At 36.6% G+C, this 18,661-nt stretch overlaps 1 protein-coding gene across 3 annotated transcripts in view; it reads right to left on the reverse strand.

The window, feature by feature from the left end:
- Positions 1-554: 554 nt before the first annotated feature.
- Positions 555-18,661, reverse strand: part of LOC5569072 (sodium-coupled monocarboxylate transporter 1) — a 37,531-nt gene continuing 19,424 nt past the window's right edge. For 2 of the 3 annotated variants that reach the window (XM_001658252.2, XM_021847349.1), the window contains exons 2-9: positions 9,328-9,777; positions 9,196-9,261; positions 9,082-9,133; positions 8,744-8,811; positions 2,311-2,465; positions 2,101-2,241; positions 1,110-2,034; positions 555-1,052 (exon numbers count right to left, since the gene is read on the reverse strand). In XM_001658252.2, the coding sequence (XP_001658302.1) occupies positions 1,026-1,052; positions 1,110-2,034; positions 2,101-2,241; positions 2,311-2,465; positions 8,744-8,811; positions 9,082-9,133; positions 9,196-9,261; positions 9,328-9,777 (1,884 nt within the window). In that variant the 3' untranslated portion in view covers positions 555-1,025. Of the gene's footprint in view, positions 1,053-1,109; positions 2,035-2,100; positions 2,242-2,310; positions 2,466-8,743; positions 8,812-9,081; positions 9,134-9,195; positions 9,262-9,327; positions 9,778-17,151; positions 17,157-18,661 lie in introns of all 3 variants that reach the window. The other variant, XM_021847350.1, reaches the window with a different exon arrangement.

Genomic DNA, 18,661 nt, shown 5'->3' on the forward strand with positions numbered 1-18,661 from the left:
TTTGAGCTCCAGAGGAGTGTGTTTCGTGCGATTTTATGAGTACATTTTTGTATTACGAAGTACCCGATACAGGGAGCTTTACTGAGCCGAGTGGTTAGACTCCGCGGCATATAGTATAATCGTACCTGCCACAAGATATACAAATACGAAATTGGTAACTTTGGCATAGTAAGCTTTCAGTTAATAACTATGGGAGTGATCATTGAACACTAAGCTAAGAAGCAGGCTCAGTACCAATGTGAACGTAATACAAAGAAGAAGAAGATACAGGTTTCGACGCGAAGTGCATCTTAGCTTCAGATTAGAGAGAATTCGTAAATTATTAGATCAAAAAGCTTTTTTATTTTATTGATCGGATAGTAGTTATTCTGGCATCCTCAGAGCAGAATCTTAAGTTCATGGAAATTTCTTCAAAATACGACCATAATAAACAAATTCAAACCAAGTAAGATTAAGGATAGAAAATAAGCCATTCAGATTTGTTGGTGAAAAATATGACGCAGAAACGCCCTGATGGTACAACTATTTATCGGCACAAATTCAAAATGAACCAATCATGTTTTCCTAAAAAAGATTTATTTCAACTAATAGTTTGTTGCACGTTAAAATTTATCTCATATATCATTACTATGGTATGCTACTTACGAACTAAACAATTCTTTTGATTGTATCACAGGCAGTTACAGAAATGTTAGCACATTTGTACCTACAATTGCAGCACGGCGCTCCATCCTACGAGCTCCGGTACACCTTCTAATGACACTCCACCCTATCAATCTAATAAAACTGAGAAAACCTCTGGCTCCCTTCGAACAGAGCACAAAACGTCTTTATAGATCAGAATCGATCAAACGATTCCTTGCACGATTAACAGTTGCAAATTGCAATATCTTCAGGAGATTACACGGTTGGATTTGAACATCCATCGGGTAACGAAGTCCTCATCATTTACTTAAGTCCATTATTGCATACGACGAATGCATTAAGTAACTGGAATCCCGTTATGATTGTATGTATTTTCCGTTTCAGGGAGCTCGTTTCCTTTTGGCACTCTGTAAAAGCGATTGATTCTTGAAAAACGAGAACTAAGAATATCCAATAACACTTACCAAACGCTCTACTCCATACTGTGACGCCTTTTCCTCGCCAATGTGCACCGGGACTTCCTTGCTAGCAGATCCAAAATTTCCGAATGATTCCTGTGGTAGGAATCGGTGAATGACTGGTGAGATCAGTTCCGGATCAATATCCTTCAAATTTCTGGGTTCAGTCAAGAAGGATACGATCGTTCCAATAATCATAACCGTAATTACACCGATTGGTGTAATCCAATGATAGGATAGCCGGTACAAGAAGAAAACGCTCGATTCATCTGGATACGCCGGATTAACAATCGTTCTGTTGTTGAGCATATCGGCTGGGCATCCATCAATTGATACTGACAGCTTGTGAGGTAGGATATCACCATTAGCACTTGCATATTGCGCACCTAGCGATACCCAACCGGATAAAAGTGCTCCAGCGATGCCACCAGACAGAGCTCCTTTGGAATTGCTCCAGGGCACCAGCATTCCGAGAGTGAATATCCCACAGGTCGTTCCTGCAGCAATGGCCGATAGTGACGTAGCAACGCTCAGAATTCCTCCCAATTTTTCTATAATAAATAGGCAACCCATGGCTGCGAGTCCAAGTACTACAACGCAGCTTCTTACAAATATATTAGCTACTCTAGGACTAGGATTCACACGGAACAATCCTTTCAGGATATCTTCCAGCAACACAGCAGAAGTCGAGTTAAGCACCACTGATAGGGAACTTAGAGCAGCACCAAATACTCCAGCGATGAACAATCCGGGGATTCCCTGAAGATGACCAACGATCTCCATAACGTAGTGGGGGAACAGCTGATCGTCAGTCTTGACAAATCCCAACGATGTTGGATCACACTGATAATAGTGAGCATAGATCAGCAGTCCAGCGTAGCAACAAACGGATACGAAAACACCCATTCCAATGGTGAACATTCCAATGGATCTAAAAATGGATAATAACTTGTTAATTATCGGAGATACTGGATGACAAGCAAGAAAAATGTCTCACAATTTCGCTTTCTTCAAATTTGGCAGTGACATGTACCGCTGGACCATTGTTTGGTTGACCGAATTGAACGATGTCCAATAGAAGAAACCTCCAATCAGGACACCCCAAAAGGTTTGTCGCTCGTACATCGATGGATTAATGCTAAAAAACAAACAAATGGAAACAATTGTTCACAAAAAATCACTTAATCCCAAGGGAATAAGTACTTACTTGAAAAAATCAATTCTACCTCCCAGTTCTGCTCGTTTCCAAATGATTTCCGGATCGCCGATGCTGATTGTGCCCAGGATGACCACAATGACCACGGAGATGAACATCACCACAACCTGCCAGGCATCGGTGAAGACGACAGCTTTGATGCCACCCTATAGAAGTAAGTACAAGTAGTTGAGTGCACAGTAACAGAGATTCAATGGTAATGGCATGGACCATACTAGCCGTTGGTTTTTCTACGTCTAGTGGGAACATGAAATCCGATCAATGAAGAATGTTTAACGTGTAACAAAAACACTAAGTTTTCAAACAAATTTCAATGACTTTCCAAAATTTGGACTTTCTCGTTGTAAACAAAATTCTGACTTCCTCCGACAAAACACACTTTCGAATTTAATAATTCAGATAAGGGCCAAGTGAAACTTTCTAGTATGATCATGCGAAACTATATATAGACAGACTACAGAACGTAACGAACGAGACCCTTAATCGATTCAAAGACGCCCACGATATTGACAGTACTTTAAGTCGGGTAAGCTTTGGATTGCGCCGCACAAACTTCTATTAATTTTAATGATGCTGATTCAAGCAAATCGCCTGACGAACACAAAACATGCTTCACTTCAGCTGCTATCGGCTACCGAAGTCAAACTGCGAGAGGAGATCAGTGAAATATTGAAATGCACAATCAAACTTTCCTGATTCCAACTCAATATTTGCATCAACATATTGATGTCACACTCAGATAACATCAATATATTGAGTAACATCAATCCATCAATATATTGGTGTTGTCTAGGAACCGCTTTAGGAACTTTCACCTAGTACCTAGAAGTACCTATCAAGTGTCGAGAAGCATCTTTAATGTGAATCTGTAGAACAGGCCTGCTATACATTTTTTATCATTTTTATCACATTCCCGACATAGTTTTCACGTAACTTTTCATAAGGTCCTACGTAACAATGAGAGATTCTCTCCTCTTTCGCTTTCTTTCGATTATAACAGTACAATACCAAAGCTTTCGGGATCTTTTTCACTATAGATCAAAAGACAATATTGTTGGCTAGCGTTTCATACAAAAAAGCAAAGAAGAGGTTTATGTGGTTCATTTAGTGATTAAAACGAAAGTAAAAATAGTCTTTCAATGTAAGATAAATTCTTTTAAAGATTTATGCGAAAATTGATTTATTTGTTCGCAGTAAACTTCGATATGAGAAGAGTTTTACTCAAATAAAAGCAAAACAATTTTAACTAATTCATGACGAAAAGTTAAAATTTACTTTAGACTTTCGATGCAATTAAGCCGAAAAAATCTTACGGCCCGTGGGCTGGATTGAATAAGTTCACCGTAAGCTTCAAAGTGCAAAACAACGTCCATATTAGTATGCATTGTAGTACATACGTTTATGGAAATTCTATTGAGACTACAACAAGCCGAAAGCTAGAAAACATTTTTTTCTATGAAGTTGTCAGTCTCGGAGGAATCAAAATTTTAGTATCCCTAGGTAGTTATAACTTTTTTGTTTCGAAACGAAAACACTTATAACAAATTTATAACAAACAAAAATCTATTGATTAAGTGGTCATCCAAAAATGACGTCTATCATTTGGAGGAGGCAGGGGGTCTATGAAAGTGTGACAGTGCGTGTATTAGGTGACGGATGCATAGACGGATCTGTCACATGAAAAGGCCTATTGGAAAAAGCGTGACAGAGGGGGGAGGGGGGTTCTAGAAATCCCGAAAAACGATGGATGTCATATTTGAATCGTCCCTAAAGAATCTTCAACTCGACAACGAAAGTAATCCATCGAATAAAATGCCACCAACGACAAAAAAAGGCAATATCGCATAAGTTTGGTGGATTTTTTTTTATACAAATTTCATACTTTTTGAGCACCTTTCCCCCTTAAAACTTGATGGATTCCACACTTATTTTCAAATTCACTTCTGGGAGTCCTAAAGCCCAAATATGGGGTGTGAGATATCAGTTAATGATGGCAAATAAATGCTTGATATTGCAATGGAACATCTACACAGAGATCTCAGGGACACGTCACAGTTTCATTCTCAGGGAATCCACTAAAAAAATCCAAGGATTTCTCTTGACGATCCTCAAGTAATTCACCTAGGAATTCCTGAAGGTATTGATTAAAATTTAATTGCTCAATAGATTATTTCAAAAGGTTTCTTTCAAATACACTTTAAATATTTATAGGATTCCTCCAAGAATTTGCCTAAGAGTTCTAATACGTCATCTTGAACAATTTTCTTTGAAAATTCTCGAAAAAAAAATCAGGCATTCCACGAGCTTGTCCAGGAAGTATACTCCAAATCCTATTAGGGATCATTTTATGACTTTTCAGACAGAAAACACTTTAACATATTTTTTTCATGAATCCTTTTTTTGGATCTTTTTATGTTTTAGTCAACGAATAACTCCAGGAATTATTCCAGGAACTAATTCAGTTATTTCAAATATACAATCCCCAGGCCCCCCCCCTCCCAAGGTTTCTTGGACGATTTCTTACTGGTATTCTTTCAAAAAGTCTGTGAGGATTCCTCAGATAACACAGCGTAACAAAAATGACATTTTTGCGTGTCTCAAGGATTAAAATATGTGTCTCTTGTAGATTTGGGGTCGCTGAATGTGATGCCGTTCTCACAAATGTCCCTGCACACCATAATTTTTAGGTACAGGTCGTTAAAGTTATATAAAACACTGGTTTAATTGATGTTTACTTGAAATTTAAAGAATGATTTTTCAAACTTTTTGTGATCTAATTGACCAAGCATGCAGAATAGGACTTCAACTTTCGTTTCTGATATAATTTGGTTGAAATTGCACGATAAAATTTAGATTTAATCGATTTTTCAACATGTTTGTAGTCTCCATACAAAACTTGTCGTTTCTCGTATATGGCAGAATACAATGCTTTTCAAAAACACCAGAAAACAACTTTTGAGCATCGATAGTATTATGAACTTTGTTGATAAGTATTGTTATACACATAAAGTTTGAATTCTGTGGCAAATTAAGCAATTATATTGCCGTACAAGCTGGCAAATTTGCATGCAAGTTGGCTGAAATAGTCAAATTTTGCATTTTCAACAGCCAATATCTCAAACACTGGACGTGCTATGATATTTTTGAAAACGGCAATGGATTCATCAACCCTTAATTAAGTAAATAGCAGTATTATAATGCTTGAGACAAAATCGTGTTCCGCAGTGTAATTGACAGTTTGCTTTGGATAAGTTCTTCAATTATGCAGTCATTCATTCTCGGATTCGCCTAAATTTACTCGAGGTATTATCGCCAATAATTCTTCTAGTGATTCATCAGAAACTTTAAAGTCATTCCACTAGATTTGTATTCAAGAGCTCCATTAATTATTCTTGCGGGAGCTCATTTACCAGTACTATAAGAAGTTTCTCAAGAATATCTCTAGAGAATTTTAGGGATTTCTTTAAAGACCCTGGAACATATTTTTAACTTCTCTGCAATTTTTATTTTTCAAGAATTCCTCCAGGTCTCCTATCGCTGAGGATTTATCATAAAATTATCTTTTTTCTCATAATGTTTACCTTTTATCTTCATTACTTTCTGAAATTCTAAAAGTAACTATAAAGGTTTTTAAGAAGTTTGTGCAAAATTTGCTATTAGAATTTCTTTAGGAATCCGTTCAACGATGAAACCAAAAAAATTCCTATGAATTATTCCAAGAATTTTCCATGATTCTTCCAAAAAATAAACTAGAAATTACTCTAAGCACACTTCTCTGAATTATTACAGGTGGTCTTCTTCAACACATACTACAGAAATGTATCCAAAATTAAATCTGAAGCTCCTTCAAAATGTATATACAAACTTTTTGAGAAATCTTGGATCACACAATAAATTTCTTCAGAAATTACTGTGAGATTTACATTGATTTGATTCTGAATTTCGTTACAGAACCATTCTAGGGAATTTTCTAGAGTTTCTTATAAGAAATCGTAAGGATTTCTGCCAGATTTCATGGAGGACTTTTCTAAAGACAAATGCAGGAATTCTTTAAGAAATAAGGACTGTTCATTCTATAAAGTGGACATCTTGTGCATGCTACATCTTTTTATTTTATCAATGAAAAGGCAATCGAATTTCTGTACATCGTTTAACTAATATTGTACAGTTTTCTGATTATTAAAAAGTCCCCAAAATAAATAAATATCGCGCTAATGAGGAACAACGTTTGGAGCGGCCGATTTTCCGACGATATCAAAATCAATGATAGTTGAAAATTGGCTGGAAAATTCAATAATCTATATTTTTATTTAAAAAAAAAGTCATGTTCTTCGAAAGCAATATCAATCAAAAGCCTCCTGAAAAGTAACAAGTTATTTTTGAAGCAACAATTTTCCAGATATCATAAAACCATTTTTCACAGATATTTTTAGGAGACAAATATTTAAAATTTAAAGGGAACTAATATGAGTAGAATTTTAGGATTAGTACGCTCTGACAGAAGTATTAACCCAAGTAACCATGGAGCATTATATCATTGCTTATATAAAGCAGCTGCATTTCCGTAAGCCTACCATCAAAGTAGTTTAAAAGTCGAACTAATGCAATAATGTTTATAAAGCAACCAAGCAATTCATAAAGTAATATTAGTGCATTGATGCATTTGTAATGTAGCGTTAATGCTCTTTTGCTTGACAGCCCTTGTAATTTGTCGAATAAAAGTAATGTCGCATCAGTATAGTTGATATGGAGTAGAATACGTGCAATGTTATAATGCTTGGTACTTGGGAATATAGTATTAATATGAAAAACAACCTACGCCTTTTTAAAGTTACTTATTTGGTCCCCACGTCATATAAGAAGTACAATAGAAAAAACAGATGCGTAAGAAGATCTCTCAAAGCACAATGATAATAATCAAAATTGGCAACACTGCTGTAATGAAATCGATTAGATTTTCAATGTATTATTTTCATACAATTCGCAGTAGATCGATAACTATTCGTACTTGATTTTGAAAGTATGAGAATTTTAGCAAACCGTCCATAAAGAGTAAAATTTATACTTAAGAAAGCGCTCAAACTCACAACTTAGCTCTGGTTTATACAAATATTGATTTTTAGTAATCTAGAGTATCTAGACCAAACACGCTGAACACGCTTTTTACTTTACTTTTCTGCTGGGAGTAAAAAGATGGTGTATCAGCAAAATTGGGCATAATTGGATAAATGACTACAGTGACCTAGAATCAGAGAATGGTGTAATATTTTTATTTTTTAAAGCTTTACCTTCAATAGAATAGTAAGAGATACCAACATACGAATTGTTCATAAAAATGAGGATTTATGTAATGTGAAAAATAATGTTTAATTTTGACGAACAGCTTTTGGTAGGAGTTTTTGTAAAAACTATATATTTTTTCAAACTAAAAGCATTTTGTTACATATACCACTTTCATAACATTGTAGAATAATAGTTGAACAATGCACAAACAACGATTACGATTTTATTAATAAATGAAAAATATATAGCATAAAGAAAGTGTCCACTTTATAATATGAACAGTCCTTTACAGAAAGGATTACTCCAAATACTTCTATGTTAGGAGACAAGGACAGCGTTTAGGATATCAGAAGTCCTCCTCTAAGGATCTAAGGATTACTTAAGAAACTCCTCTAAAATGTCAGTAATATTTTCTGTGGGGATTTGTCCTGAAACCAATGCAGATTTCATCAATTGATGTTTTTTTTTCAAAAATCACACAAAAATATCTACAACAATTTCTGCTAGCAATTCAACTAGAGTTAGTCCTAGAATTTCTTCAAAATACGTTTTCAATATTTCTAAATAAGTTCACCCAAAGTTTTTTTTAAGAATATCCACAACAATTTCCCTCAAAAATCCTAGTCGAAAAGCGTTAGAAAAATAAAAAAAAAACTCTCGGTGCTAGTCGTTTTTGTTAGTGAATTGTTCATATTCTTGTATACCGTTGCATACCGTAACAAATGTAAGTTAATTTTGAACATCCAGCGATTTGAATTCTTCTAGTCGAGATGGCTTCAAACTGGAACCATTACCCATTCAAGAAAGAGGAAGGTAGATGGAGATCTTCATAGTGTCACATCTCATGCTGTGCTATGAGCATTTTATAGCATCTTATCTTATCATAAAGGCATAACTGTCCCATACAGAAAAAATAGCCATATGCATAGTAAAGTATTTCAACGAGAATCGAAATTGCAACTCCCGGATCATGAAGTTTCGACCATCTAGACACCTAATTTGCATATGCATAGTTAATTATATAGTTTAACATGGATTTTGCGACAAAAAGGGTGTTGCTTCGAAAGTCCATATGGTACAGTTATGCTTTTCTTGGCAGTTATATAAATATATAATTGAACTTATATCCAAAAATACTAACCAGTAAAGTATAAAATATGCACACCACACATACTATAGCTCCAATGATGTAAAGATTGAATCCAGTAACTGAAAAAAAACATCATTAATCATCTGCTGTATATCGTAAAATATCAACACAATATATCTAAAACGTAAACAATATTGACGAGATCGACGACAATTCAAACAGGCCGAGGCTCAACATTTGTTTTCATAGTCAAGCCTATTTTGCCGTTATAAATAAACATTAGTTGCAAATTGAAAGGCGTTCGACTTTGAACCTAGCCTAACACATGTAGGTACTCTACTTAGCTATAACCCCATTGCTGTGGATTCTAACGAAGGCTAATTAAATACCTTGATTGAACGCCAACGCCGGCACGTAGATTATCATAGGCAGGAAAAATAGCTGCAACAAGACAATATTTGTATTACGGCGACGAAGCAATTAAAATTCTACAGGGAAATTACCTCGTCCAGAACAAACATCACAGAAGCCATTGACCGGACCGATGAGTTGAATCGCAGCTCTAGGTACTGGAATTGTTTATAAGGTCATCATTAGCAGTTATATCAACTTGCAAATTCATACTGCCTACAAACCTCATATGATGAATTCAGCTTCAGGGAACAGAACACCGGGAGGTAGATGGTACAGACGGCCACGCCCATCAGCAGGATCGGCACAACTATCAACCAGTACTGCGTACCAAAGTTGTAGATTTCCGAAGGCGTTCCCAAGATCGTCACCCCGGAGATGTACCCCGCAACCAAACTCATCGCCACGGGAAAGGCCTTCAACTTCCGAGATCCCAACAGGTACTCGTCCATCGAAGACGATCCAAAGCTTGTTATTCGTTTGGCTTTTGCGCCATTGTTGCCTCGACTGGGACCACACTCGTCATCACTGCTATCCGGTGTTTGTTTCACGGTTCGCTTGAAGAAGCCAAAGTATATTCCGCAGGCCGCCGAAAGGATCAGCATCGACGCAAACACGCCATAGTCTATCACACTGAACTTGTACAGCTCCTTTAAGGTGTCCACTAAAGACATCTGGAAAATGAATTGAAACAAGGTGTTTATTAGTACCGTAAAACGGGGTAGTGCGAGACTCATAACATATTAAGGTGAAGATGAATCGAAGCCAAATCTCAAATTTTCAAGAGCACAAATCTGGAGAACTAAACATCCGGTTAGGCTGAAAACTTAATCGATTGGTCGATTGGGGTGACCAATCGATTACGTTTTCAGCTCAAACGGGTGTTCGGTTTTTCATATTTGATGGACAAGTTATAGTAGATTAATTCGCCTATTGTTGAACTACTAAAAAACATGCCAATTGTCGAACAGCCCGTATATTCCTGACGGCGTGTCTAACAGCGAGCATTTTAACCGTTCAACAATTGGTGATTTACCTTATATCGACTATCTTGATAGCCGAAAAAAATATTTGCAACGGTTCAAGGATCGATAGAATTATCAACAAAGAAGCAATAAATCAACTTTTACCAATACATTAACCAGAAATTGCACTGGCACTGATAAAGCAAAATCTGCAAAACTCGGCAAGCCCCCCTGTGACTTCCCCAAGCATTACTCACGATGACTGGAGTCGAATCACGAGTCCAAAGTGCAAAGGTGGATTGGCGCTTGCACTTGTCGTTCTAATTACAACCGGACCAAAATTTCCAGTTTATTATCTCCTGAACAAGCAGACAGTGACTTAACAATAATCGCCCAATTGAGGGTTCTCTTCCCTGAGCAAAGTATCATTTTCTGTGTGGCTAATAAAATGTAGGTATACTGTCCGCTTATCATATCTGCCATAACAATAAAAAAGCAGCTTGCTTTCCTGGATCGAATATGGCATTGTAAAAGTGCTTTGAAATGTCACATACCGGCAGTACAGCTGCTCCTCCGTGCCACACGAGATAATTGTGACGAGTACTTCATGTAATATAATCAATTTGTCACAATCTAACTTATTTCCTTTGGCGGTCTATGATTGACGTAAAAGTTGAAAATTCCTGTATCAAAACAACTGTGTCTTCTTCGTCATTTTGGATTTTGGGTCAGATCTTACATTGCAATTAATTTCTTATGAGCATTTCCACAGTTTTTAACTATGAGCTTCCTTTGCCAATATGGCAATTTTCGCATTCGTATATCGTGTGGCAGGTATGATGATACTATATGCCCAGTGAAGTTAAGGAAATTTCCATTACGAAAAGATCTTGGACCGACCAGGAATCGAACCCAGACACCTTCAGCTTTTGCTTCGTAGTCACAGACTCTAACCACACGACTAAGGATAGCCTAGTTATAGTAGAAAAATATGTAGTCCCTTTTTCCATTTTTCGCATTGCTATGATTCAGAGATGGAGATTTCAGAGATTAATACGCGACATAGATTCCACGTGGAAAATTCTCAGGAATTCTTCTAGTGATTCATTCAAAACTTTCTTCAAATATACGTACAAATACTTCACCAAGGATCTCTCTAGAAATTGTTATATAGATTCTATAGATTCCTCAAGCAGGGGCCCAGATAGCCGTAGCGGTAAACGCGCAGCTATTCAGCATGACCATGCTGAGGGTCGTGGGTTCGAATCCCGCTGGTCGAGGATCTTTTCGTAAAGGAAATTTTCTCGATTCCCAGGGCATAGAGTATCTTCGTACCTGCCACACGATATACATATGCAAAAATGGTCAATCGGCAAAGAAAGCTCTCAGTTAATAACTGTGGAAGTGCTCATAAGAACACTAAGCTGAGAAGCAGGCTTTGTCCCAGTGGGGACGTAACGCCAGAAAGAAGAAGAAGAAGATTCCTCAAGCAATTGTCCCAGGAATTAGTCTTGAAGTTTTTTAAATGATTTCTCAAAGTATTATCCCTTAAAAATTAGCTCCAGAAAATCTTTGAATTATAACGAAAATTCTTCAAAAAATTCTTACAGCATTTCCTAGAAAGATTATTTTGGGAATGTCTATATTATTATCTTTAGTTATTACTCTGAGATACCGTAAAATGAGGTGAAGTTGATCACTTTTGAACGATTCCGTTCTATAATACCTTATAGGATGTATGTATTTTCACCCAAATATTTTTTAAACCTGTACTCGGTTATCGAATCATGTGAATGAAATTTCGACGAAATGTTATCATAATAATAAAAACATTTTTTTTAGAAATCAAGAAGTGTAGTTTGAAGTTGATCAATTTCTGCGATAGGTTTCCAAAAGATCTTACAACTTGTTGAAAATCCGCTCAATTTTATAATTTGAAAACTGTCGATTGTTTGGAGAAGAACTCTTAAACATTTTAGTGAACATCAAAGAAAATGTGATAGAGAAGCAATGGTTTCGGCCTGCCTAATAAGCATTATTTATATAAAATATTATTTATCCGACAGAAATAAGGACACACAGTTTTTTTAAATATATTTTTTCTCAATCTCCAAGCGTCGGGACTAATATTTGAATAATGCACTGTGTTCATAAACATCGTAGGAATGCAGCGCCACACATGTCATTATGACAGTTATGTCGGGAACGAGTCACATGTCGAGTGTCCCACACGCGCGTTCCGATTTGGTGGGCGCGCGACAATATATAGCAAGCTCTTATGTATTGCAAATTCGTTGAATGGAAGCTGTCATTCCATACTATGGTCTTAAAATATCAGAAATGAGCAGGAGTCATCTTTTCGCATTGAAAATCGCGTTAGTTAATATAGGCCACGAGAACAAATTTCGGCCACACTTTTAAGGTGATTATAAAACGAAGCCAAACTTTGAATTATCAAGTGCACAAGACGAGAATATCCGACAACAGTTCGCTTTGCAAACCAATCAACTTGCTTGCTTGCTGGTGGTGACTAATGGGATAGATTTTTAACGCGGAGCGCTGTTTGGTTCTTAAGTCTTGTGCTCTTGAAAATTTGAGGTGTGGCTTCGTTCTATAATCACCTTAAATGCTGTTTGTAAAAGTAAATCTGCATAAATCTTTTCGGGTTCAGTAGGCCACATTCTTATAATAAAGCTACATTTAATAAATCGTCCGTATTTATGGAAAAATAATAGAAATTATTGATTTCTCCAAAAAATTCAATTGCCTTACGCCTAATTTGGCTTCTCACTCTCATAAGAAATCAATGTGGTTGGCTAATTTAGGAAACGAAGTTAAGGTGATTATAGAACGAAGCCACACCTCAAATTTTCAAGAGCACAAGACTTAAGAACCAAACAGCGCTCCGCGTTAAAAATCTATCCCATTAGTCACCACCAGCAAGCAAGCAAGTTGATTGGTTTTCAAAGCGAACTGTTGTCGAGTATTCTCGTCTTGTGCACTTGAAAATTCAAAGTTTGGCTTCGTTTTATAATCACCTTAATCCATTATGGCTCTATGGCCAAAACCGGTAATTCTATCCTAATTGAAATGTGGGTTTCGTGGCCGTGCGGTTAATCTTACCAAGCATTTAGCCGCATCGAGTCAAGGAGTGTGAGTTCGATTCCAGTTCCAGTCCGGAAAACTTTTCGTCAGAAATCTCGCGAAACATTACTGAAGGACCTATGTACAAATGAGAGATTCTTTCCTCTCTGGTTCTCTTTCGACTAAAACTTTTGGGAAGTTTTTCACTACAGATCGAAAGGCAATTTCCTTGACTAGCGTTTCATACAAAAAATGCAACAGAAGAGATTAATGTAACTCAGTTATTGATCAAAGAGAAAGTAAACAAAGAGAGCCTCTCATTTGTGCATAGGTCCTTTAGTAATGTTTCGCGAGAAATGTATTTCGACTGTGCCACTGGGCGTTGCATGCTAGTCCGTTGTCTAGTGTGGTGCTTCTTTCAAAGGGCAAATCGTCCACTGGAAGCATTAACGTGTCGGTGTCTTTTTTAAATAGGATCAAAACTCTCTTAACAGTCTTAACATGTGAGTACGGGACCGATCAACTTTTCCCCAGTGATCAACTACACCCCAAATTACTGGACGATAAAATATTCCTACATAATTTCTTCCAGGAAAATCAACAAAGATTTATTCTACGAATGAAGCTCTCACGGCAAATTTCAACAATTACCCCACAGATTATCCCATATATTCTTCCAAAGATTATTCCACAAAATCTATTAGTAATTCTCCCACGAATTTCACTATAAGTTCAACCGGATTTTTCTCATAAATTTATTCCGAAATTTCTTCTACATATTTCTTGAATTATTTTTGAAGTTAATTCTCCATAAGGATATTAAATTTAAAAGTTCATTTAATCACAAAATAATGCAGAAATTATTTCTGTAATGCCTCCAAGAGTTCAACTCGAGATTGTCCTCAGATTCTCTCAAGAAAACACTACGGGAAATCATGCACGGTTTCGTCTGGTAATTGAAATTGAATTGACCTAGCATTTTTTTACGTAACGTCACGAAGAATGCCCACCGAATTTTTTACAGGAATTCACACAGAAATGCTTTGAGAGATGTCTTGTCGGGTTCTCTGAGAAATCCTTATAGAAACGAGGAACCACGTTTCAGTCTCTTTTTGGTTTCGTTTATTGGGCGTGAGGTCTTTGAAGTTCCGTAATCCTGGGTAACATTGATCATTTTTTGGGATATTTCTTAAATTTCTCATTTGAAATTGCAAATGTTGCAAGTTTTATATTTCTAAAACAAGTACTGGCACCAACTGCTGCTAACTATATACAACGTTCGGAAATATTGAAAAGGTCGTTACTTACTTAAATCATGGCTTCTGATGTTGAATATGAATAACAAACTCTTACAAGTCTTTTACTTTTTGAATTATTTCAAAAATAAAAACACTTTATATCGCGAAATACGCCTAAAGGTAGGCAATTTCCTTAGGAAAGTCTGCATTCTTAATAGTAGTTCGTTAATGTTTCTAAATTGAATGAACTTATGAAACATTTGACAACGGAATCGTTTTTGACGATGCTAATTCTAATAAAAACCGCATTTTACTTGCTCATACTATATGCAGAACTCATGTGAGACATTAATCTTCGGTAGAGTCATCCATAATGATAAAAATAATTGATTCAAAAAGTTGACAAATTTAGGCATGAACTAAACGCAATTTTCGCAAATCCTTATTTTTTATTAGCTCATGAATGTAAGAAATAGAGGCACCATTCATGCTTTGAAATGTTCCATCAACAAATGATGATTCGAACTTTTTGCGAGTAAAGTCATACTGAATAATGTTACCCCGGATTACGGTTCTTTTAACGGCTAAGTCGCTATCAACCCTAAAGCCCTAAAGGCTTCGTGATCGTGCGATTAGTGTTGGCAAGCGTTCAGCCGCATTGAGTCAAGGAGTTTGGGTTCGATCCCTACTTCAGTCCGGAAAACTTTTCGTCAGGAACGTATTTCGACTGTGCCACTGGGCGTTGCATGCTAGTCCGTTGTCTAGTGTCCTTCAAAGGACAAATCGTCCACTGGAAGCATTCACATGTCGGTGTCTTCTTTTTAAGACGTTATGATTTTTAATCACAAAACCGGGCCCCGAAAAGTCTAGCTACGCTACTGGGTCGGAGTCTGTGTGCCATCTGAAGAGTGAATTCTAAATTGAAGACAACAGACCTGTGATTAACTTTGTAAAAGGCGGTTTTCTCTTATCCTGAACCTCTTCATTTTCAAGATATATGCACTACTAGTACGGTCCCGTGTTCTGTAGGCATTTAGGGCTTCTATTCTATTATTAGTACTGTGGACGGATAAAACAGGTGAAATTTGGACCAGATATTTGTTTTGGGATGCCAGTCTATAAATATCCTCAACGAATCCCACAGAGGTTCATCCCAATATTTCTCAAGAAGTCTACCAAAAGAAATCTTCGACAGATTTCTTGAAAAAAAGGGTAATTCTGATCTCAAGAAAAATAAGAAATTTTTCTAGTTATTCTTGTACAAAATCCTCAAACAATTCTCCCGAAATTCCTCCAGCATTTGCTACAGAAAATTCTTACATGGCTTACTCTGTGATTTTGACCTAGGATGCTTTCAAAAACTTTAAGGAATATACGAAATAAAAATATATATGAGATGCTTCAAGGACGTTGGGTACTATGGCTCTAAAAGAATAATGAAATTCTCTGAAAGGACTCTAAGCTTAACCAAAATCAAGTTCACGCACTTTATGGACAACCCCTGATTCCATTGAAAAAACTGGCAACCTAAGTAACATTGGTAGATTATTTAGCTAAGATTTTTATACAGCCTCTTTTGAGCTTAATAGGCTGTTTCTCAGCTACCAATCTTACACTTCACTCAACAAACTTTGAATGGTTCGCCACTGTAAGTGTCGGCATAAGAGTATTCTAAGATAGTACAGCCAATCGAGTTTTTTTTTGCTGTTCATATGATACCACATGCTTTCGTCCTGACAGCTGTAGGAATGTTGTGTTTTACTTTAGAATAATGAATAATCATTTATCCTGACGTCCAATCGAAATGTGGTTGAGAAAATTTTGTTCACTTTTTCATAAAATATAATGACGAAGAGATAGAGTGCTGAACACAAAATGTTGGCTTTTTTTCATAGTAATCTTCATATAAACTTCTAAACTAAACTAAACTAAAATGGCGTGTGCACAGTCAAATTTCTTCCGAATCACTTCAAACTTTGGGAGGATGCTATTTACCATAATAAAAGTCGTTTAAACATAGGGGACTCAAAATTTAAAAAAAAAAACCTTACTCTAATGATCATCCCTGGGGAAGGATTTCTGGAAAATCTAGGTTTTCAACCGAAAAAGTCTCAGGAATCTCGTCAAGAAGATGCTCCAAATTCATATGAAATTTCTGCCAAAAATGCAGGATGAATTTCTCGAGAAATACTCGAATACCAAAGTATCAAAATTTTTAGACCGATTGAATTTAATTTATGGTGGATAGATCCATAACACATAAGAAATTTCGCTCTCTCAGTTTACCAAAAATCTTCCGTAGATTACTTCATTATTTTCTAAGCAATAAGACTTTAAAGGGGATTTTGTCAAACTTTTTTCATAAATGTTCAAAAAAGAGAAAAATTGATCTTAACAAAGGGAGCCCAATATCCTATTTTTCGTAGTCCTACGAAAACTACATTACTAACATGAGTTGAAGAACTATCCATTACTAGCATGAGTCGCATGAAAACTCCATTACTAACATGAGTTTAAGCGAATTTCGTCTTGACCTATAGAAGAGAGCTATCGAAAACTCAATTCCTCTAATCTGCTGTAGATCAATGCCATTGCGTTGTCTAGCCAGGGCGCCAATAATAGCTTTTTTAGTTTGCATCGTATGCATCCGATCACATCGTGACCCAAACAAACAAAACACATCGACAATGGTGATCATGATGTGCAAACACTACTTCGCGATTGGTCTATTCCCGAATATCAAAATATCGCACTAGTCCACCGTGCCTGCACAGTCTTTTAGACACCAATCAATATCGATGGGCTTACTTCTTATTCTATCTGATTCTACTTCCCATTTGGAGCAGAGCTTGCATTTTCGTTTAGTGGGCTACGTCCACTTCCACAGTTATCAACTGCGAGCATTATTTGACATTTCTGCATTTTTGTACCAAATATATCCATATAATATCAAACGTTCAAGAAAACATGAATTCTTCCATGCGTAGCATTTAAGGATCTGAATCAAACCTGGCAACTGACACTGCTAATATTCTTACTAGTTCTGGTAGGTTACTAGTTCCTACATACAGCAATATTCATATTACAGAAGTCACATATGACGATAACTTGTGTTTCAATTCATATGAAATAAATAGAAAACATAGGATAAATTTCCAATCCAGTTATAAACAAGAACATCCAAATGTCATGACATTTCGACCCAAACAGTCATACATTCATTCATCAACGCCACATTTTGCATCCAGTTCAACCCGTCATTCATTCAGATTTACACACTCGAAGCAAGGTTCGCATTCTAAGCTCCTGTGGAAAACGTGAATTCAAAGTCGCACTTTATATTTATTCCACACTCGTCACACCAGAAAAAGCGAACATCGCTTAGCGATGCAAAATAAAAACAAATCATTCACATGTGCATCCTTCCTTATCGATTATGGCTTATGGAATTAACCCTCGGTTGCCAAACCGGTTACCGTCGTCGTCAGAACGGGTGACAAAATCAGATAGATATGAAATTCCGTGAAGACTTTGCTTCTGTTTTTACAAAATGTATACAAGAAACTCTAATAAAAGTACAGTCAAATCTCCCTTACTCGATATTTTGTATCTCGATATCGACATGAAGAACCATAGTAAAACTTGGTTTTCATAGCTACCTCTATGGCACCTGAGATCGTAGTTACACTGGTTTTGTGTTCTGTAACTCGATTCTTCCCTAACTCGATGATCCCTTCAATATCGAGTTATGGAGACTCCATAACTAGGATATTGAAAGGACCATCGAGTTAGGGAGACATCGATTTAAAGAACACAAAATAAGTACAACTGCGGTTCAGGGTTCATCGAGGGAGCCATGAAACTTTTACTATGGTTCCATAGTTTGATATCGAGATATGGAGTATCAAGTTATGGAGAGTTGACTGTATGCATATCATCGTGTACATGAATGATTTCTCAGATATTGATATCTCAACGTTACATTTGCAGCACTCTGAAACCGTGATTGTGAACTTTGTATGTATTTATCATCATACATATATCCTCATAATTTATATCCAAAGATAACTGATAAAAACTTATTGTTCTTGTCCATCCACCGTATCTACCATAGACGTAAGTTGCTCCTGTACCGCTTAAGCCGGTTTCTGTGCGCATGCATACGCACGCATCCAAATTCAAGTTCGACGTCAATGTGCCGGACAGCCTGCAGTGATCATCACTGAGTGGCACACAGTAGAAGTAGACAACGCGTGCAAAATCCTTGAACC

The sequence above is a fragment of the Aedes aegypti genome, chromosome 2, assembly GCF_002204515.2.
Source record: "Aedes aegypti strain LVP_AGWG chromosome 2, AaegL5.0 Primary Assembly, whole genome shotgun sequence".
NCBI lineage: Eukaryota > Metazoa > Arthropoda > Insecta > Diptera > Culicidae > Aedes > Aedes aegypti.